Genomic DNA, 14611 nt, shown 5'->3' on the forward strand with positions numbered 1-14611 from the left:
AAAAACTGACTAAAACCCTAATTCCAACCTGAAGAAGCCGATTCAGAACTCGTGCATTTTCCGAAAATGCGTTCGTCCTCTCGAGTCCTAATCAATCTTTCCGAGACAAACACATCTAATCTCAATTTGTTCTTCCCCTTCTCTTCTTCCGATCGCAGTCCCCGAAATTGTGTTTCGACTCTGTTACAGTCCCGGTCCATCTTCTCCACGACGCAGCTTTACGATTCATGGATGGACAAGATCAAGGGGGCCTTTACTGGAAAGAAGAGCCCTTCCGAAGGAACCGAAATCAGCTCTGAGTCCTTTACTCTCCTCCGTACGCCTCATTTCCCATCACTTAAAGTTGTATTTCTTCAATTGCACGGTAATATATCTAAGTTTATGACCAAATTTAATTATTTGTCTGTTTATTTATCTCAGGGTTCGCTGATGAATTGAAAAATGCCCGAAGAGTGGGGGCATTCAAGCAATATATAGTAGGAAGAAGTAGTGAAGCTACCTTTGCGGATGCTTTTGAGAAGCAGGAGGCAATTATTCGCTATTTGGGAGGATTTGATCCCACTGGGGAGGTTGGTTTTCTGGCAATTTACTTTCTAATAATTACTTATTTGTTTGAGTTGTAATGGAAAAGTTATAATGTCTGACCTTGATGTAATGGTTCTTACACTGCCCATAAATGGAGTATTTGTTAATCTTCACTATGAGCCACTGGTAAAGTAGAAAACAAGAGGGAAAAATAGGACAATGAGGTTAGTTTAGTTTTGGCCAAATTTAGAAATGTATATTTTACTGCTGAATAATTTGAGCTGCCACCATTTTTCCAGCAGATTGAAAACATGGGTCTCCTTTTCCAGATTTTCTAGCACTCATTGTTCTTGTAGGACAAAATTTCGTTAATTCAGTGAATATAGGAAAGGCAATGAAACCTTTCACTGAACCCAATGTGGTTACCAAAAAAAACCTCAAACTAGCACTAATATCTGTTGAATTAAGTGAATAAAGCTGTAACTAATTCTCGCCCAATCAAAAGACAAACCCTCGTAGGAGTTCCTAACTTACTGATAATTTAGATTGGGTCACACATGGTCATCTTATGAAACATTAATTCTCAGTTAACGAATTTATAAAGAAAGACTAAATATTTTGTTGTCTAGTCTTAAACAAACTTATTTATAGGATACCCCACTCACATGTCTCCAAGTGAATGATTTGGACATTGATATAACCATTGCAAAATAGGGGGCTTAAGTGAATAAAGGCCCCTGTTTTGTTTAATCCAATTGACCAAATGGGAGCAAAGGAAGTTGTTGGGGTCTTTCTGCAACCATTACTGTGTTTAATGGAGCAAAGGAAGTTGTTGGGGTCTTTCTGCAACCATTACTGTGTTTAATGGTTTGAAATGTGTTTGTTGAAGGGGCTTAAGCCTGAAGTGAAAAAAAGCAAGTTTTTTTTTTTTTTTTGGCTTACAATATAAAAATAGAAAAATGTAAAAAAAAAATTCTAGATCTGAAAAATGTAGTGAAAGGAAAAATAAAAATGAGACAGAGAATATAGTATAATGTATAATAAGAATGGAAAAATTTTAAGAAATAGAGCTTTTGTAAGAGATGATTGAGAGGAAAGAGTGTTTAATTTTCTCAAAAAAGATTACAAAAAGGACTTGAGGTATTGATGCATGCTGTGTGCCTCGATGTGCTTCAGTGAGGGTACAATGCTTCAATGCTTCACTTTAAAAACACTGGGTTTGAAATTGATTTAGTTGTTTCACGTTTTGGTACTACAACATTTGATGATTAAGAAATACGTTACATAACTTGACTTCCTAACCAGCTTTGGGATTCATGACCACTTGGTTGAACCGGAAGGGCTTTCCATTATGATCAGTCTTTCAGCACTTTCACAGCTATTTGATTTCTTCAATTGAATTCTTAATCTTATTTTCTGTCAACTGACAGTCCGGCATGATTTAGAGTTGTTTCCATGGGCCTATAACATTCTTCTTTTATTTGGTGAATTGGCTCCATTTTCTGTCTATGATAATTCATTAGCTCGGTTTTTATCATCTGAGTTAGTGAAAATAATAACGAATAGAGTTATGCTAACCTTTATTTGTTTCCAACAGTTTCCATATTAATTTGCGCTTCTGGATAAGTTTTCTGATTGTGATCTTAGGCTTCCTGATCTTTAGAACATCCAAACCAGCCAAAAGCAAGAAGCAGCAAAAAAGTGTAATTGCACGATCGCTGATGTTGAGAATACACTGGCAAAGTTTATCTGGGCTAAAGAAGCACAAAAAAAGATTGAGAAGTTGAAGGAAGAAGGAAAACCAATGCCCAAGAGCTTAGCTGAGGTAGATCTTTATACATATAGTTCCATGTTCTTAAGAACTAAAGTTTACCGTCAACATTGCCATATCTAGCCAAAGAAAGTAGTTATTGTATGGATACATTGCAAAGCTCTTATCCTTTTCTGTTAATACGACTCGGTTCCTTCTGCTTTTGTACCACCCTGAGAACTGACAAGGGCTTGGAGTTTCCTGTTTTCTGGTCCTGCTTTCCGGCATACTTTTATATTTTTTATAAATATATTGATTTTTTATTTTTTAAAAGTTGTGACAATGCTCAACTGATCATGTTTGTTTACAAATTATGTTTACTAGGTCCAGAAACTGGTGGGTTCAAATCCTTTGGATCTTGCTAGGTCTAATTTGGCTAAGAGTGGCCAGATCAGCCGTAATGCTCTCTGTCCTTGCGGTTCCAAGAAGCGATATAAACGGTATTTAACTTAGAACCGTTGCTTAATTATTGAATTACAGTAGAACTCAAAATGTCTTTTCATTGAGCTTACCATCAATCCTCAATTCATAGCTTAAAACAAAGCAAAACCAGAAAGAAGATGATCATCCTTTGAGTAATAGGTTACTATGCAATATACCCCTGGAGTTGTTCTACTTTAGCTGAGTAAGTTAGGGTAGAACTTTGGTTCTTGGATGATGTAACTGTCCAGAAACCGATCACTGGAATGTTGATCATTTTTGTATTGCCCATCTTACTTATGGTTCCAAATCACTTTTATAAGCCCGTTGATCTTCTGCCTGGCCGCAAAGAACCCATCACCACGACAATGCTTGCTTGCAATGTAGCCCCATAGTCGTTCAGTTTTATCCTTCCAACTCGCCATGAACATCTGGCTCCTCTTTCCTTGTGCAAGTCTGATTTTAAAAATGTGTATATACTTCTGTTTAGCATGGATTTCTTATTACTGCAATTATTTTTGTTTTTTTGAAGGTGCTGCGGGAAGGATCAAACGGCATAGGAAGAGAACTTGTTTGTCTGTTCCCTGTTTCTTGACTGAATAAGTGGCAGTTCATAAGGATTATGTTAGATTGATCTTTCTATTTTATTTTACCTAGTTGGTTAAGCCATTTATGGAGGGAATGAGTCATTGGCATGGTTTTTAAATGCGTCAAATCCTCGTGATCCTTCACGGGACCTTCAATATGTAGTCTCGTGACAATAGTTGAGGTGTGTCGATCTTCTAAATATAGTAAGGACAGGCTATTGTCTGGTGACAATAGTCGAGGTGCGCCGATCTTGCAAATATAGTAAGGCCAGGCTATTGTCTCGTGACAATAGTCGAGGTGCGCCGATCTTGCAAATATAGTAAGGCCAGGCTATTGTCTCGTGACAATAGTCGAGGTGCGCCGATCTTGCAAATATAGCAAGGCCAGGCTATTGTCTCGTGACAATAGTCGAGGTGCACTGAAGCTGGCCCTAATTATTGTTGAAAAAAATGTGGTATGTATTCCTTGATCCTCGGTAGATCTTCAAATTTCACCTGAATGAGTTGGATTTTGCTAGGGGCTATTATTCATTAATTATATATGATGTTTGAGTACCTAAAAGTGCATTTTTGGCTAAAAGATATTCTTCGTTTTGGCTCGTTTCCTTATCATCGCCAGCTTTTCGGTTTTAGTATAATGATCGATTATGTAAAAGTTTTCACACCCTTGTGGTTATGAAGAAGTTTTCATTCTTGTTTGTGAACTTTTAATATCTTTTGTTTAAAATTGGATTGAATAATTATAAATTGTAGATAAATAAAAGTTTTTTAAAAAAAATTAATTTTTTTTTTTACAACAAGATAACCCAACTAGAAAATAGAGGTTGAGTTGGGTTGCGAAAATTTACGGGTTGGGTTGGGTTACCAATCCAACTAACTCGAACTTTTGAGTTAGTCTGAAAAATTCTCTCAACCCAATCTAATCCGACCCATGTATACCCTTCTTATGATCTAAGAGTTCGCTCACCATATTGATCGTGACATTGATCTCGACGTAATATTGTATGTGTTTAAATGGATAAAAAATTAAGAGTGGATGCCGAATAGCTAAAGCAATTGGATAAAAGCTTCAACTACAAACTTCTTGAAAGGAATATGAATAAACTATGAGATTTGGATAAGAGCAAACAACTTCTACCTAGTTTAATCTCCACTTAACTTTAATAAATTCTTGACTTCAACCCATTAAATGGTGCATATCTACATCATCTTCACTGTACACATTCATTCTTAATGCCATTCTAACAAATATTTATTTGATTAACTTTTTTAAATCTTATTGTAATAATTGTGACACTCGAATAAAACAGAAATACATGAATGAATCAAGATCACATATGAATAAGTAATCTTAAAGATATGATGGTTAAGAAAACCTTAAAAGAACGGATTGTTGCTATCTATACCAACAAAAATCGGTGGCTCCATCGTAAGAACTCTAATGTTAAGTGCGTTTAGTTTAGAGTAATCTTATGTTCAATGTTTTCGTAAAAATTAATGTGGAGCTATCCATCTAGGTTCCATATTTTTATCTAAATTTTAGGCGCATAGTGTTACAGTACTTCACATATTTCTGTATTGAATTCGCAAGTTCAAATCTTAATATCATTACTAAGAAAATTAATCTCTATAATTCTTTTTTTGAGATTTTTAAAAAATTGACGGGATTTGATGCTGATATTAGTACGAAAATATATTTTTTTTAACATTAAAAAAATGGAGAAAGAAACGGCACATAGTTGTGAAAAAAGAGAAAGAAATGATTTTTTTTTCAAAAGAAAAAAAAAAAAGCTCTACCTAATCCAATTAGAAAATGGAGTGTTTTGACATTGATTTTTCCCATTGATAATTGATCGTTAAAGTGACAATGTGGGATTAGGTTTAGACTACGTGAAAGTTGAACTGTAACCATTCATACCTTTGATTCGAGTCAAAATATAAAATTCGAATTCCAGACTCTGACATTTTCAGAGATAAGATCATGTTATTTACTCATCGCTTTTAAGAGTAAAAACTATCCACTAATACGTGCCATTTCAGCATATTTTGTTTAAAAAAATTCAAGATATCCTCAATTATAAAATTATTTCAATTAAAAACATAGCATTTTATTATAAAGGTATCAACTTTTAATTCTTTTAAATTTTTTCGACCTATTTTTATGATTAGAAAACGGTCTCAGTTCATTCATTTATCCCTAAAAAAAACATAAAATAAAAAATAAAAAAGGTTGGTATATATTTTGAAAAAAATGCTTTTTATTTTTTAAAACCATCCCATAAATTATAATAAATACATTGAAGAACAAAAAAAAATATATTTAGAAAAGTAATTTGATGGATCACACTATATAAGTATCCTAATTTGTTGCATTGGTAATGCAAAAGAGAGACATAGAGAGAGTGGAGAGATTCTAAAATGGCCTCCAAAGTGCATACTAGACTTCACCTCCAAACAAAGCCATGTCTATCAAAAATGGCAACACTTCTCCTTTTCCTTTGCTTCTTATTCACCTCCTTCTCTTATGGTAATTTCTTTCTTTCCATTCCACGTTAGTTCCGTTTCATAATCATTTAATTTGTTAAAATCGAGTCTGTAAATATTATGTTATTTTCTTTCGGTTGTTAGATGATGAAAGTCCCACATCGGTTAATTTAGGGAATGATCGTGGGTCTATAATCAAAGAATAATCTCTCCATTGGTATGAGACATTTTGGAGAAGTCCAAAGCAAAGCCACGAGAGCTTATGCTCAAAGTGGACAATATCATACCATTGTAGAGAGTCGTGTTCATCTAACCACTCTTATAATCCCTCTAAAAATAAATATTGATACAATTCGGTGGGTTTGAATATGGTAGCAGCAGAAGCAAGGAATTGCCATAGAGTGTGGAACTGCAAAGGAGACATTAGGTGTTGGGAAGACTGCAAAAATGAGCACAATGGAAAGGGACTTTGTGATCTCTACACTGCACCTTCTGTCCCTAAGCAATGCTTTTGTGCTTATAAATGCTAAACACTTTTCGTGTTTTCTTCCTTTTGTTTCGGGTCTAAATCGAGTTAGTATCGAGTAATAGTGAGCTCTCACGAGCACCCTTCATGTGTTTTACTATCTAATTTAGTTCTTGCAATTTTAATGAATATTATAAATCACGAGTTTCAATGACTATACATGCATGAAAATCTATTTTATTCTTATGGAAAAAAAACCATTAAATATATTTTCTAATATCGTAAGTCTATCAAAATGTCAAAAAAACGAAGTGTAAATATGGTAAAGGAGAGGAAATTGAGAAGTCCCACATCGCTAAATTTGAAGCAGTGGACCAAACGAACTGCTATAAATACAAGACAATGGTGTCCAGTATAACATACTTACCTGGACGGGGTCAATGGGCGATCTAGAAGGCTCATGGCCTAGATTGGTGACCTCCATTGCACCTAAAGGAGGGGTGCCCGCCTAAGGTCTGCCCGAAGTGGTAGAGCCTACGTCATAATTTGTGGTAGTGGGGGCCTGCGTTCGCGCGGCCCCTTACAATTCTACATGAATAATTTTATTTCAATAATAGTCTTCTTTATATATTTATTATAAATATATGTTTTAATATTTTGGTTTACCATATATGTATATTTAAATTTCGATTTTATATCATCATTAAACCTCAATCAAAATAAAATATTATGAACCAAAATGGAGATATTCATTCTTATAATTATATTTATATAAATGAATTAGCTAGGGTTAATTATATATATATATATATATATATTTTTTTTTTTTTTGCTCAAAAGCTAGTTTATAAGTTTTTCTCAATAAAAAAAACATATATTAATATATTAATATCAAATTATTTAAATAAAATTCATTATAGCTATATATTCATAACAATAAATAAAATGTAATAATATTTTTGCCCTAATTAAATTATTATCAACACTTTTTTTTGTTATTGTAATTTTGTTTAATTGAGTTTTTTATTTGTAAATTATCAAATAATATATATATATATATATTGAAGAACCGAATCGAACCGGACCAAACTGAAAAGACCGGTCAGTGTTAGAGACGGAACTTGAAATATCAAATGTGGTTTAGGGTTTTGAATTCAACTGCAGTGAAGATACGCCGGGAACGGACCAATGGCAGAGCATTCCGCGCCACCCATTGACCAACTATCCGCCGTCGCCTTGAACGACGATGCTTCCACTTACAAGTCTCTCAAAGCCGAATTCTCCGATCGCGTTCCGATCCGTACAATCGTCTGCCGGCCAGACGGCGGCTCTGGACTCGCTGGCCATAAGGTTCGGGTTGGTGGTTGGGTTAAAACCGGAAGGAAGGCGGACAAGGATGCTTTTGCCTTTCTTGAGTTGAACGACGGCTCTTGCCCTCAGAATCTCCAAGTGATCATCGAAGCGGCTGTGGCGGATCTTGGCCAGATTGTCCCCACCGGAACCTGCGTTGTTGTCGATGGCGTTTTTAAGCTTCCTCCACCGGATAAGCACCAGAAGATCGAGCTTCGTGCTGAGGCTGTCGTCCATGTTGGTCCGGTCGATCCTGCGCGGTATCCTTTGCCGAAGACGAAGCTCACTCTTGAGTTTCTTAGGGATGTCGTTCATCTCCGCCCTAGAACAAACACGGTAAAAGAAATTTAAATCGTTTGTCAAATTAAATTTGAAGTTAGTTATTGGATCGAATCGTTTCGATTGATCTTTTCACATTCTGCATTTCATTTCTTATGTAATTATATAACTTGGCATATACATGGTTTGATCCTCTCTAACGTCAATAGAAAGTTGCAATTTATAGAACATAATCATTTTTATTGATGAGTATGTGTTTTCTTCATTTGACGATTACAGATATCTGCGGTTGCTAGAATTCGAAATGCACTTGCATATGCCACTCACACATTTTTCAACAAGCATGGATTTCTGTATATTCACACGCCAATTGTCACCACAAGCGATTGTGAGGGAGCGGGTGAAATGTTTCAAGTTACCACTTTATTGAGTGAGGCTGAAAGGTTAGAAAAGGAGTTGATTAAAAACCCACCTCCATCAGAAGCTGAAGTAGACGAAGCAAGAAAAATTGTCAAGGAGAAAGGAGAAGCTGTTTCAAACCTGAAGGCTTCTAAAGCAAGCAAGCAGGAAATCGGTGCTTCTGTTTCGGAACTGAAGAAGGCAAAGGAGAATGTTGCTAGGTTGGAAGAGAGAGCAAAACTTAAACCAGGCATTCCAGAGAAGGATGGGAAAGTTGATTATGGAAGAGATTTCTTCGCTCGGCAAGCGTTTTTGACTGTTTCGGGCCAGTTGCAAGTCGAAACTTATGCGTGTGCACTCAGTAGTGTATACACCTTTGGCCCGACCTTCCGTGCCGAAAATTCTCACACTTCAAGACATCTTGCAGAGTTCTGGATGGTTGAGCCTGAAATTGCATTTGCAGATTTGCAGGTTTGTTACTACGCCAAAATTGTGTTCTTAGTTGTGTGTTTTTCTGCATACTCACGTATAACCATCATAAGACAATTCTGGCACTTAGCTTATAGTTGAGTTTATGTGTTCTAGGATGAGTTTATCATACTCATGGATGTGAAAAAACTAAGTTACTTTATAAGAAATTTAGGATCCTACTTGATATACGTTCCATGTGAGAAGAAGCTGGTTGAGGACGAAGTTTTAGTTGGCTGTCTCGCTGTGCTACTAAGCAACATGGCAAACAACAATGGATATCTATTAGGAATAAGCAATCAATGGAACTCTACAGTAGTTCAGTGCTCTTCTTCTAGAGATTTGATTGAATTTACCATATTTGACATATATTCTTTAATTGGTTGAAGGATGATATGAATTGCGCTGAAGCATATGTGAGATTTCTGTGTCAATGGTTACTTGATAACTGCCTAGACGACATGAAATTTATGGCTGATAAGTACGACCGAACTTGTATCGATCGTCTCAAATTGGTCTCTTCGACCCCTTTTGTACGAACTTCGTATACGGAAGCTATTGAAATACTTGAGGAAGCCATAAAGAAGGGTAAGGAGTTTGAGAACAAAGTGGAATGGGGAATTGATTTAGCTTCTGAACATGAAAGGTCTGTAAACTCCCATGCTTTTCATTTACATTCCACTCGAACAATGGCGATAGTTCTCATTGTTTTTCTCTTGCTCAGATACTTGACTGAGGTAGTATTTAAAAAGCCTGTCATCGTCTATAACTATCCAAAGGGAATCAAAGCCTTTTATATGAGGCTCAATGACGACTCGAAAACTGTAGCTGCAATGGATGTTCTTGTACCTAAGGTAGTTCACTTCGATTCGATTTTACTTCTATAACTGTGAGTAGTTTCACCCTTTTAATCCTTTTGTTTGTTAAAAAGCAAACTTTTTCCTTGGATTGAAGGTTGGGGAGTTGATTGGTGGAAGTCAAAGGGAGGAGCGATTCGAGGTTATTCGCGACAGGTAGAAGAACAATTCATAGCTCTCTTGTTGATTCTTGTTTCTTTTCTGAACCATGAAGTCTGAATTATCATCTCCTGCAGGATTAAGGAGGTAGGTCTTCCACTTGAACCATATGAATGGTATCTTGATCTGAGACGATACGGAACAGTCAAGCACAGCGGTTTTGGTCTCGGCTTCGAGCGAATGCTTCTTTTTGCCACAGGCATTGACAACATCCGAGACGTTATCCCCTTCCCAAGATATCCAGGACGAGCTGACCTATGATATGATACATTTTGTAACACAAGGAAGGTCCTAGATTTCTTTACTAGCTGATGAAACTAAACTCCTTTGAACCAAAGGAGATTTGATTGTTTGTATCATATTTTTTTTTTATCATTTTAGTTGTTGGGTTTAATTTATTCTCATAATTCTTGGATTTGTGGGTTGATTTGAAATGACATTCATCGGTTTCTTCATGTTTTGGATGTTTTGGTACTAACATTTTTTAATTTGTTTAATCATCTAATGCATCATACTATAAGATGCTTCCAATTATTCTCCTAAAGTTGTCTTTAATGTTCTAAAAGTTTATTATTGTATATATTCTAATTTTGAGAAGAAAAAAAAAGAGCAATTTAAATTAATAAAAATATTTTTGAACTTTATGAAATATATATAATTTTAATATTAATATTAATATTAAGAAAATTAACAAATAATACGTGTGATATAAAATATTTATAAAATAATTGTATTTTATTGCCAATTAACTGCATTTTTAAGGGAGACAAAAATCCGATTTCACTAAATTCTCTTAAAAATCAAAATTTACAAAAAAAAAAAAAACAAATTCTCTAAAAAAAATTGTTGACCAAAATAAAATTACAAAAAAAAAAAAAAACGTGGCCATTAAATACTTTAATGACAAAACGCATTTTATTATGCACGTGACAACCATGCTCTTTTTAGTCCATAATAAAGTCAATTTAACGTTGACTCAATACTTAAATTTAAAAAAAACAATAATAATAATAATAAAATACACCTGTATAGTTATCTTTTATTTTATAATTTTTTCAAATATCATTTAATTTATTTATTTTATTTGATTGCTATTAATTAGTGTTCATCGGTGTGGTTTGATTATAAAGTATTATATTTTGTATTTAGCTAATCAATTATTTAATTTAATATAGTTTTTATTAATTACTACCGATGTTTCTTCTAAGAATCTTGATTCAATATTTTTGTGGTATTACTAGAGATGTCCGTGCAGCTTGCGGTGAGACGGGAACATTCCCCATTCCCATACCTGCCACTCATTTTATTACTCATGTATGCAAAAAAATTTCGAGGAACAAAGGCGGAGAAATCACCTACGAGGAATTTGTGGGGATCAAATTCCTAGGAATAATTTTTTTTTACGGTATATTATTATTTTAAAAAAATAGTTATTTTAAAATTGTCATTTTTCAATATAATTTTTATTAAACATGGATTAAAAAAAAATTCTAACGAACACATTTCAAAAAATTCAAATAATTAATATAAAACACAGTCTTTTTAACTATTAAAAAATTATACAACATAGCTTTTAAGTTTATCTCAAAATTATTATATATATAAATATATTTATATTACGTAAGGCAGGACAGGAGAATTAGACGAGGACGAGGACAGAGAAATACGATCCTGTGAATAGCCTAAGTGGAGGCTTATATTTTGTGTGAGGTTCTATTTGGACTATTCTCCTATTCTTTTAGTGGTCATGGGCTCGGAGAAGTGGTGGAACTTTGCGGAACCACGTATTGGAATAGGTACTCCCTCCCCCCACAACACACTCGTCGAGATGAAAGAAACCTCATCAACTAATTTCAATCAGTATTGAAAGACGATTTCAAGGTAAATTTTATGCTATAAATTTGCTTCTGCCCACTTGTTCGAGATTGGCACAGAAACCTCATATGAGTGAATATTTGGCTTCTCAATTACCTCATCGTCTCTTAGCATGGAAGAAGGGCTATTTATGATGTTACCAATTATACTCGTATCATATCACAAATTTTTAGCCTTTAAAGGGAAGATACCGAACTCTAGTACCCATGAAACGTATTTCGTCACGTCAATTATTGGTATAGACTAGTATGGTTTGAGAGTAATATCTCCATGCATTCATTTATTGTTTGGTTGACAATAGTGATTACCACAGACATGACATCACTCTATCTATATAATATGCATGTTCTGTTTAGACATGACTAAATCTCATGATCATTTCATCTACAAATGTGACATCACTCACGACACGAACTCATGTTTAGATTATTATAATATTTTACATTAATAATTAGTTTTAGAGTAAAAATTGTATTAATCCTTGTAAATTGTTAAAATAAAAAATATTACCATAAAATAAAATTTATTATTGGCTATTTTTATTTTAACTGAAAACTATATTAACAAACAAATTAGTTGATTAATTCATTTTTAATTAGTTAGAAATGTGATATATATATATAAAAAGGTAGTTTTAAATATTTATTTATTTCTTTCAATAACTTATTTAATCTTTTGGTTTTAAATATTTTTTTTAGGGAAACCAATGAACACTAACCTTTTATAATATTTTCATAAAATTAAGGTACAATTCTCATTAAAAAATTACAACTTATTTCTAATTTTATTAGGTTTTATATCTCGAAGTTTTAATACTTTTGACATAGATCATAGAGTCCTTAATAGCTGACGTTTTTCTTCAAGTCACGATCAACATATTAAACTTAAAATTAAAATTTTTATTTTAAAAATTAAGATTTTAGAGATATATTAAATAATTTTTTAAAGTTAAAAAATTAGATTTATAATTTTAAAAAAGAAATTTGTAGAAGATTTACTCAAAATGTTTAAAAAAATATATAGGGAGGAACTTGAAAATTATACGAAAAAAAGATTAAATCAAATTGGTGAAATAAATGAGATAAACAGAAATAAAAAAAATTGATAAATAAATAAGAAGAGATAAATTAACATTTATCCAAAAAAGAAAAGCCACGAATAATTAAAATGAAAAAAAAAAAAGAGGAATGAAGTTGGGCGAGTTATTTAAAATCCCACATCGGAGAATCGCAAAATCGGGAAGGCGAAGGGGAGTATAAAAGGGAAGTGAGGTCTAACGGAGTAAGGTACATACCTGGACGGGGTCGATGGTCGATCAGGAAGGGCCATGGCCTAGATTTGTGACTTCCATTGCACTTCGGAAGGGTACTCGTCTAAGGTCTGCCCTTGCGGCAGAGCCTACGTCATAATTTGTGGTTTTGGGGGCTTGCGTCAACGCGCAGCCCCCTCCCCAATACTTAAATCCCTAAATTATTTCATCCAACGGTGTGGCGTTACGTTTAATTTCTCACACTAATACTGTTATTGTAATCATCCGATGCCTACGGGTTGTGGATCTTCGGTGATTATAAAAGAATCTGGGGTTTACCCCCCGACCATTACGGTCCATCCGATGTCTGATGATTTCATGCTTAAATGACGCTCACGCTTCAAAGGAAACTAGCTCTTCCTATCAGAGACCCAGTTCACAACTAGTTACGCTCAACGAATAACAGTTCACAACTAGTTACGCTCAACGAATAACGAGCTCTTAAAGCTCATCTCTTCTGAGACCAAGGCCCTTTATTATGACTTGCTCGTTGCACACCTTGATCTGCTACTGCCCGAATAGCATTTCTTGCTGCGGTTTGAGCAGCAAATGATGTCCCTCTTTTTGGACCTTTGAATCCACAAGTACCAGCGGAGGACCAAGAAATTACCCGACCCCGTACATCTGTAACAGTTACAATTGTATTGTTGAAACTTGCTTGAACATGAATAACTCCCTTTAGTATTTTACGCGAGCTAATATGTCCATTTCTACGTGAACCGATTCTTGCTTATGGGTTTTCTCAAGATACGACAGAAGATTTGATATTCTCACTCTCAAGATATGACAAAAGATTTTGACATTTTCAAACGGCTCGTAGATAGCTACAGACTTGAGCTACTGAGAAGTGAGAAGATGAGAAACAAAGAGATGTGGACGAACAAAATATGGATATTGTGCAAGGCCATTAGAAAAGTTTTCACAATTTCAATTATAAACGATGACATTGTCAAACGATCGGTAGCTCGCTATAGGCTCGAAAAACAAAAAGAAGATGTGTATGAACTAGATATGGACTTGGTGTATACAACAACTAGTCTATTTTGAGCAAGGGAGGGCAAGAGACTTGATTTAAGATCCGTTTTCAATGAAGTTTATGGGAGTGGGTGACATCGCTCCCTGTCATCTGTTAACCAATGATTGAAGAGTTCCAATTCAAATGATAATGATGACATTTGGTGTGTTTATCAAGAAGAATATGTTATGTGCTTGTCTCATCAGATATGGACCTTTGTTCTCTGGTTTAGTTCTTTCAATTCTATCATACGTGCAAATACGTGCAATAAGTTTTGAAAATTTTGATGAACTAGTTTTCTGTTCCAATCTTTATAGGAGTAAAGATCCTACAAAATTTCAGAATATAAACTAGATCAGAATGAAGAATTGAAATCTATCATATCATACTGCGTGCAACAAGTTCGTGCAACAAGTTCTACAAATCTTGATGAACTAGTTTTCTACAAATCTTGATGAACTAGTTTTCTGTTGCAATCTTTATAGGAGTAAAGATCCTACAAAATTTCGGAATATAAAAGTTGCGATGTCTACAAATATCAATCTTTACGCTTTCCACTTCATTTGCTATATATAGCTTTAAAGAAAATAGGTTCACATCGGACAATA

General features: G+C 34.3%; 3 protein-coding genes and 2 non-coding genes across 7 annotated transcripts; all 5 read left to right on the plus strand.

Moving 5' to 3' along the window:
- Positions 1-3842, plus strand: LOC111439055 (protein translocase subunit SecA 1). 2 transcript variants are annotated; one of them, XR_002709752.1, is made up of 6 exons: positions 1-316; positions 421-569; positions 2189-2350; positions 2660-2775; positions 3288-3497; positions 3598-3842. XR_002709752.1 is itself a non-coding variant. In XM_023076791.1 (5 exons), the coding sequence occupies exons 1-5, from the start codon at positions 67-69 to the stop codon at positions 3313-3315; spliced, it is 705 nt and encodes a 234-aa protein (XP_022932559.1). In that variant the 5' UTR covers positions 1-66; the 3' UTR covers positions 3316-3842. The 2 variants fall into 2 exon arrangements, 1 of the variants encoding a protein (XP_022932559.1); XM_023076791.1 differs by having other exon boundaries at positions 3288-3842.
- Positions 3843-5744: 1902 nt separating this feature from the next.
- On the plus strand, positions 5745-6488 carry LOC111439087 (putative defensin-like protein 184). 2 transcript variants are annotated; one of them, XM_023076807.1, is made up of 2 exons: positions 5745-5869; positions 6202-6488. In XM_023076807.1, the coding sequence occupies exons 1-2, from the start codon at positions 5761-5763 to the stop codon at positions 6354-6356; spliced, it is 264 nt and encodes an 87-aa protein (XP_022932575.1). In that variant the 5' UTR covers positions 5745-5760; the 3' UTR covers positions 6357-6488. The 2 variants fall into 2 exon arrangements, with proteins under 2 accessions (XP_022932575.1, XP_022932583.1); XM_023076815.1 differs by having other exon boundaries at positions 6205-6488.
- Positions 6489-6711: 223 nt separating this feature from the next.
- Positions 6712-6875, plus strand: LOC111441269. Its single transcript, XR_002710113.1, has one exon. It is a non-coding gene; the product is annotated as a U1 spliceosomal RNA (small nuclear RNA).
- Positions 6876-7417: 542 nt separating this feature from the next.
- Positions 7418-10259, plus strand: LOC111439035 (asparagine--tRNA ligase, cytoplasmic 1-like). The gene is made up of 6 exons (XM_023076775.1): positions 7418-7978; positions 8201-8791; positions 9178-9434; positions 9513-9642; positions 9743-9801; positions 9882-10259. The coding sequence occupies exons 1-6, from the start codon at positions 7481-7483 to the stop codon at positions 10063-10065; spliced, it is 1719 nt and encodes a 572-aa protein (XP_022932543.1). The 5' UTR covers positions 7418-7480; the 3' UTR covers positions 10066-10259.
- Positions 10260-12965: 2706 nt separating this feature from the next.
- Positions 12966-13128, plus strand: LOC111441292. Its single transcript, XR_002710135.1, has one exon. It is a non-coding gene; the product is annotated as a U1 spliceosomal RNA (small nuclear RNA).
- Positions 13129-14611: the final 1483 nt, after the last annotated feature.

Source organism: Cucurbita moschata, unplaced genomic scaffold (genome assembly GCF_002738365.1).
Source record: "Cucurbita moschata cultivar Rifu unplaced genomic scaffold, Cmos_1.0 Cmo_Scf00003, whole genome shotgun sequence".
NCBI lineage: Eukaryota > Viridiplantae > Streptophyta > Magnoliopsida > Cucurbitales > Cucurbitaceae > Cucurbita > Cucurbita moschata.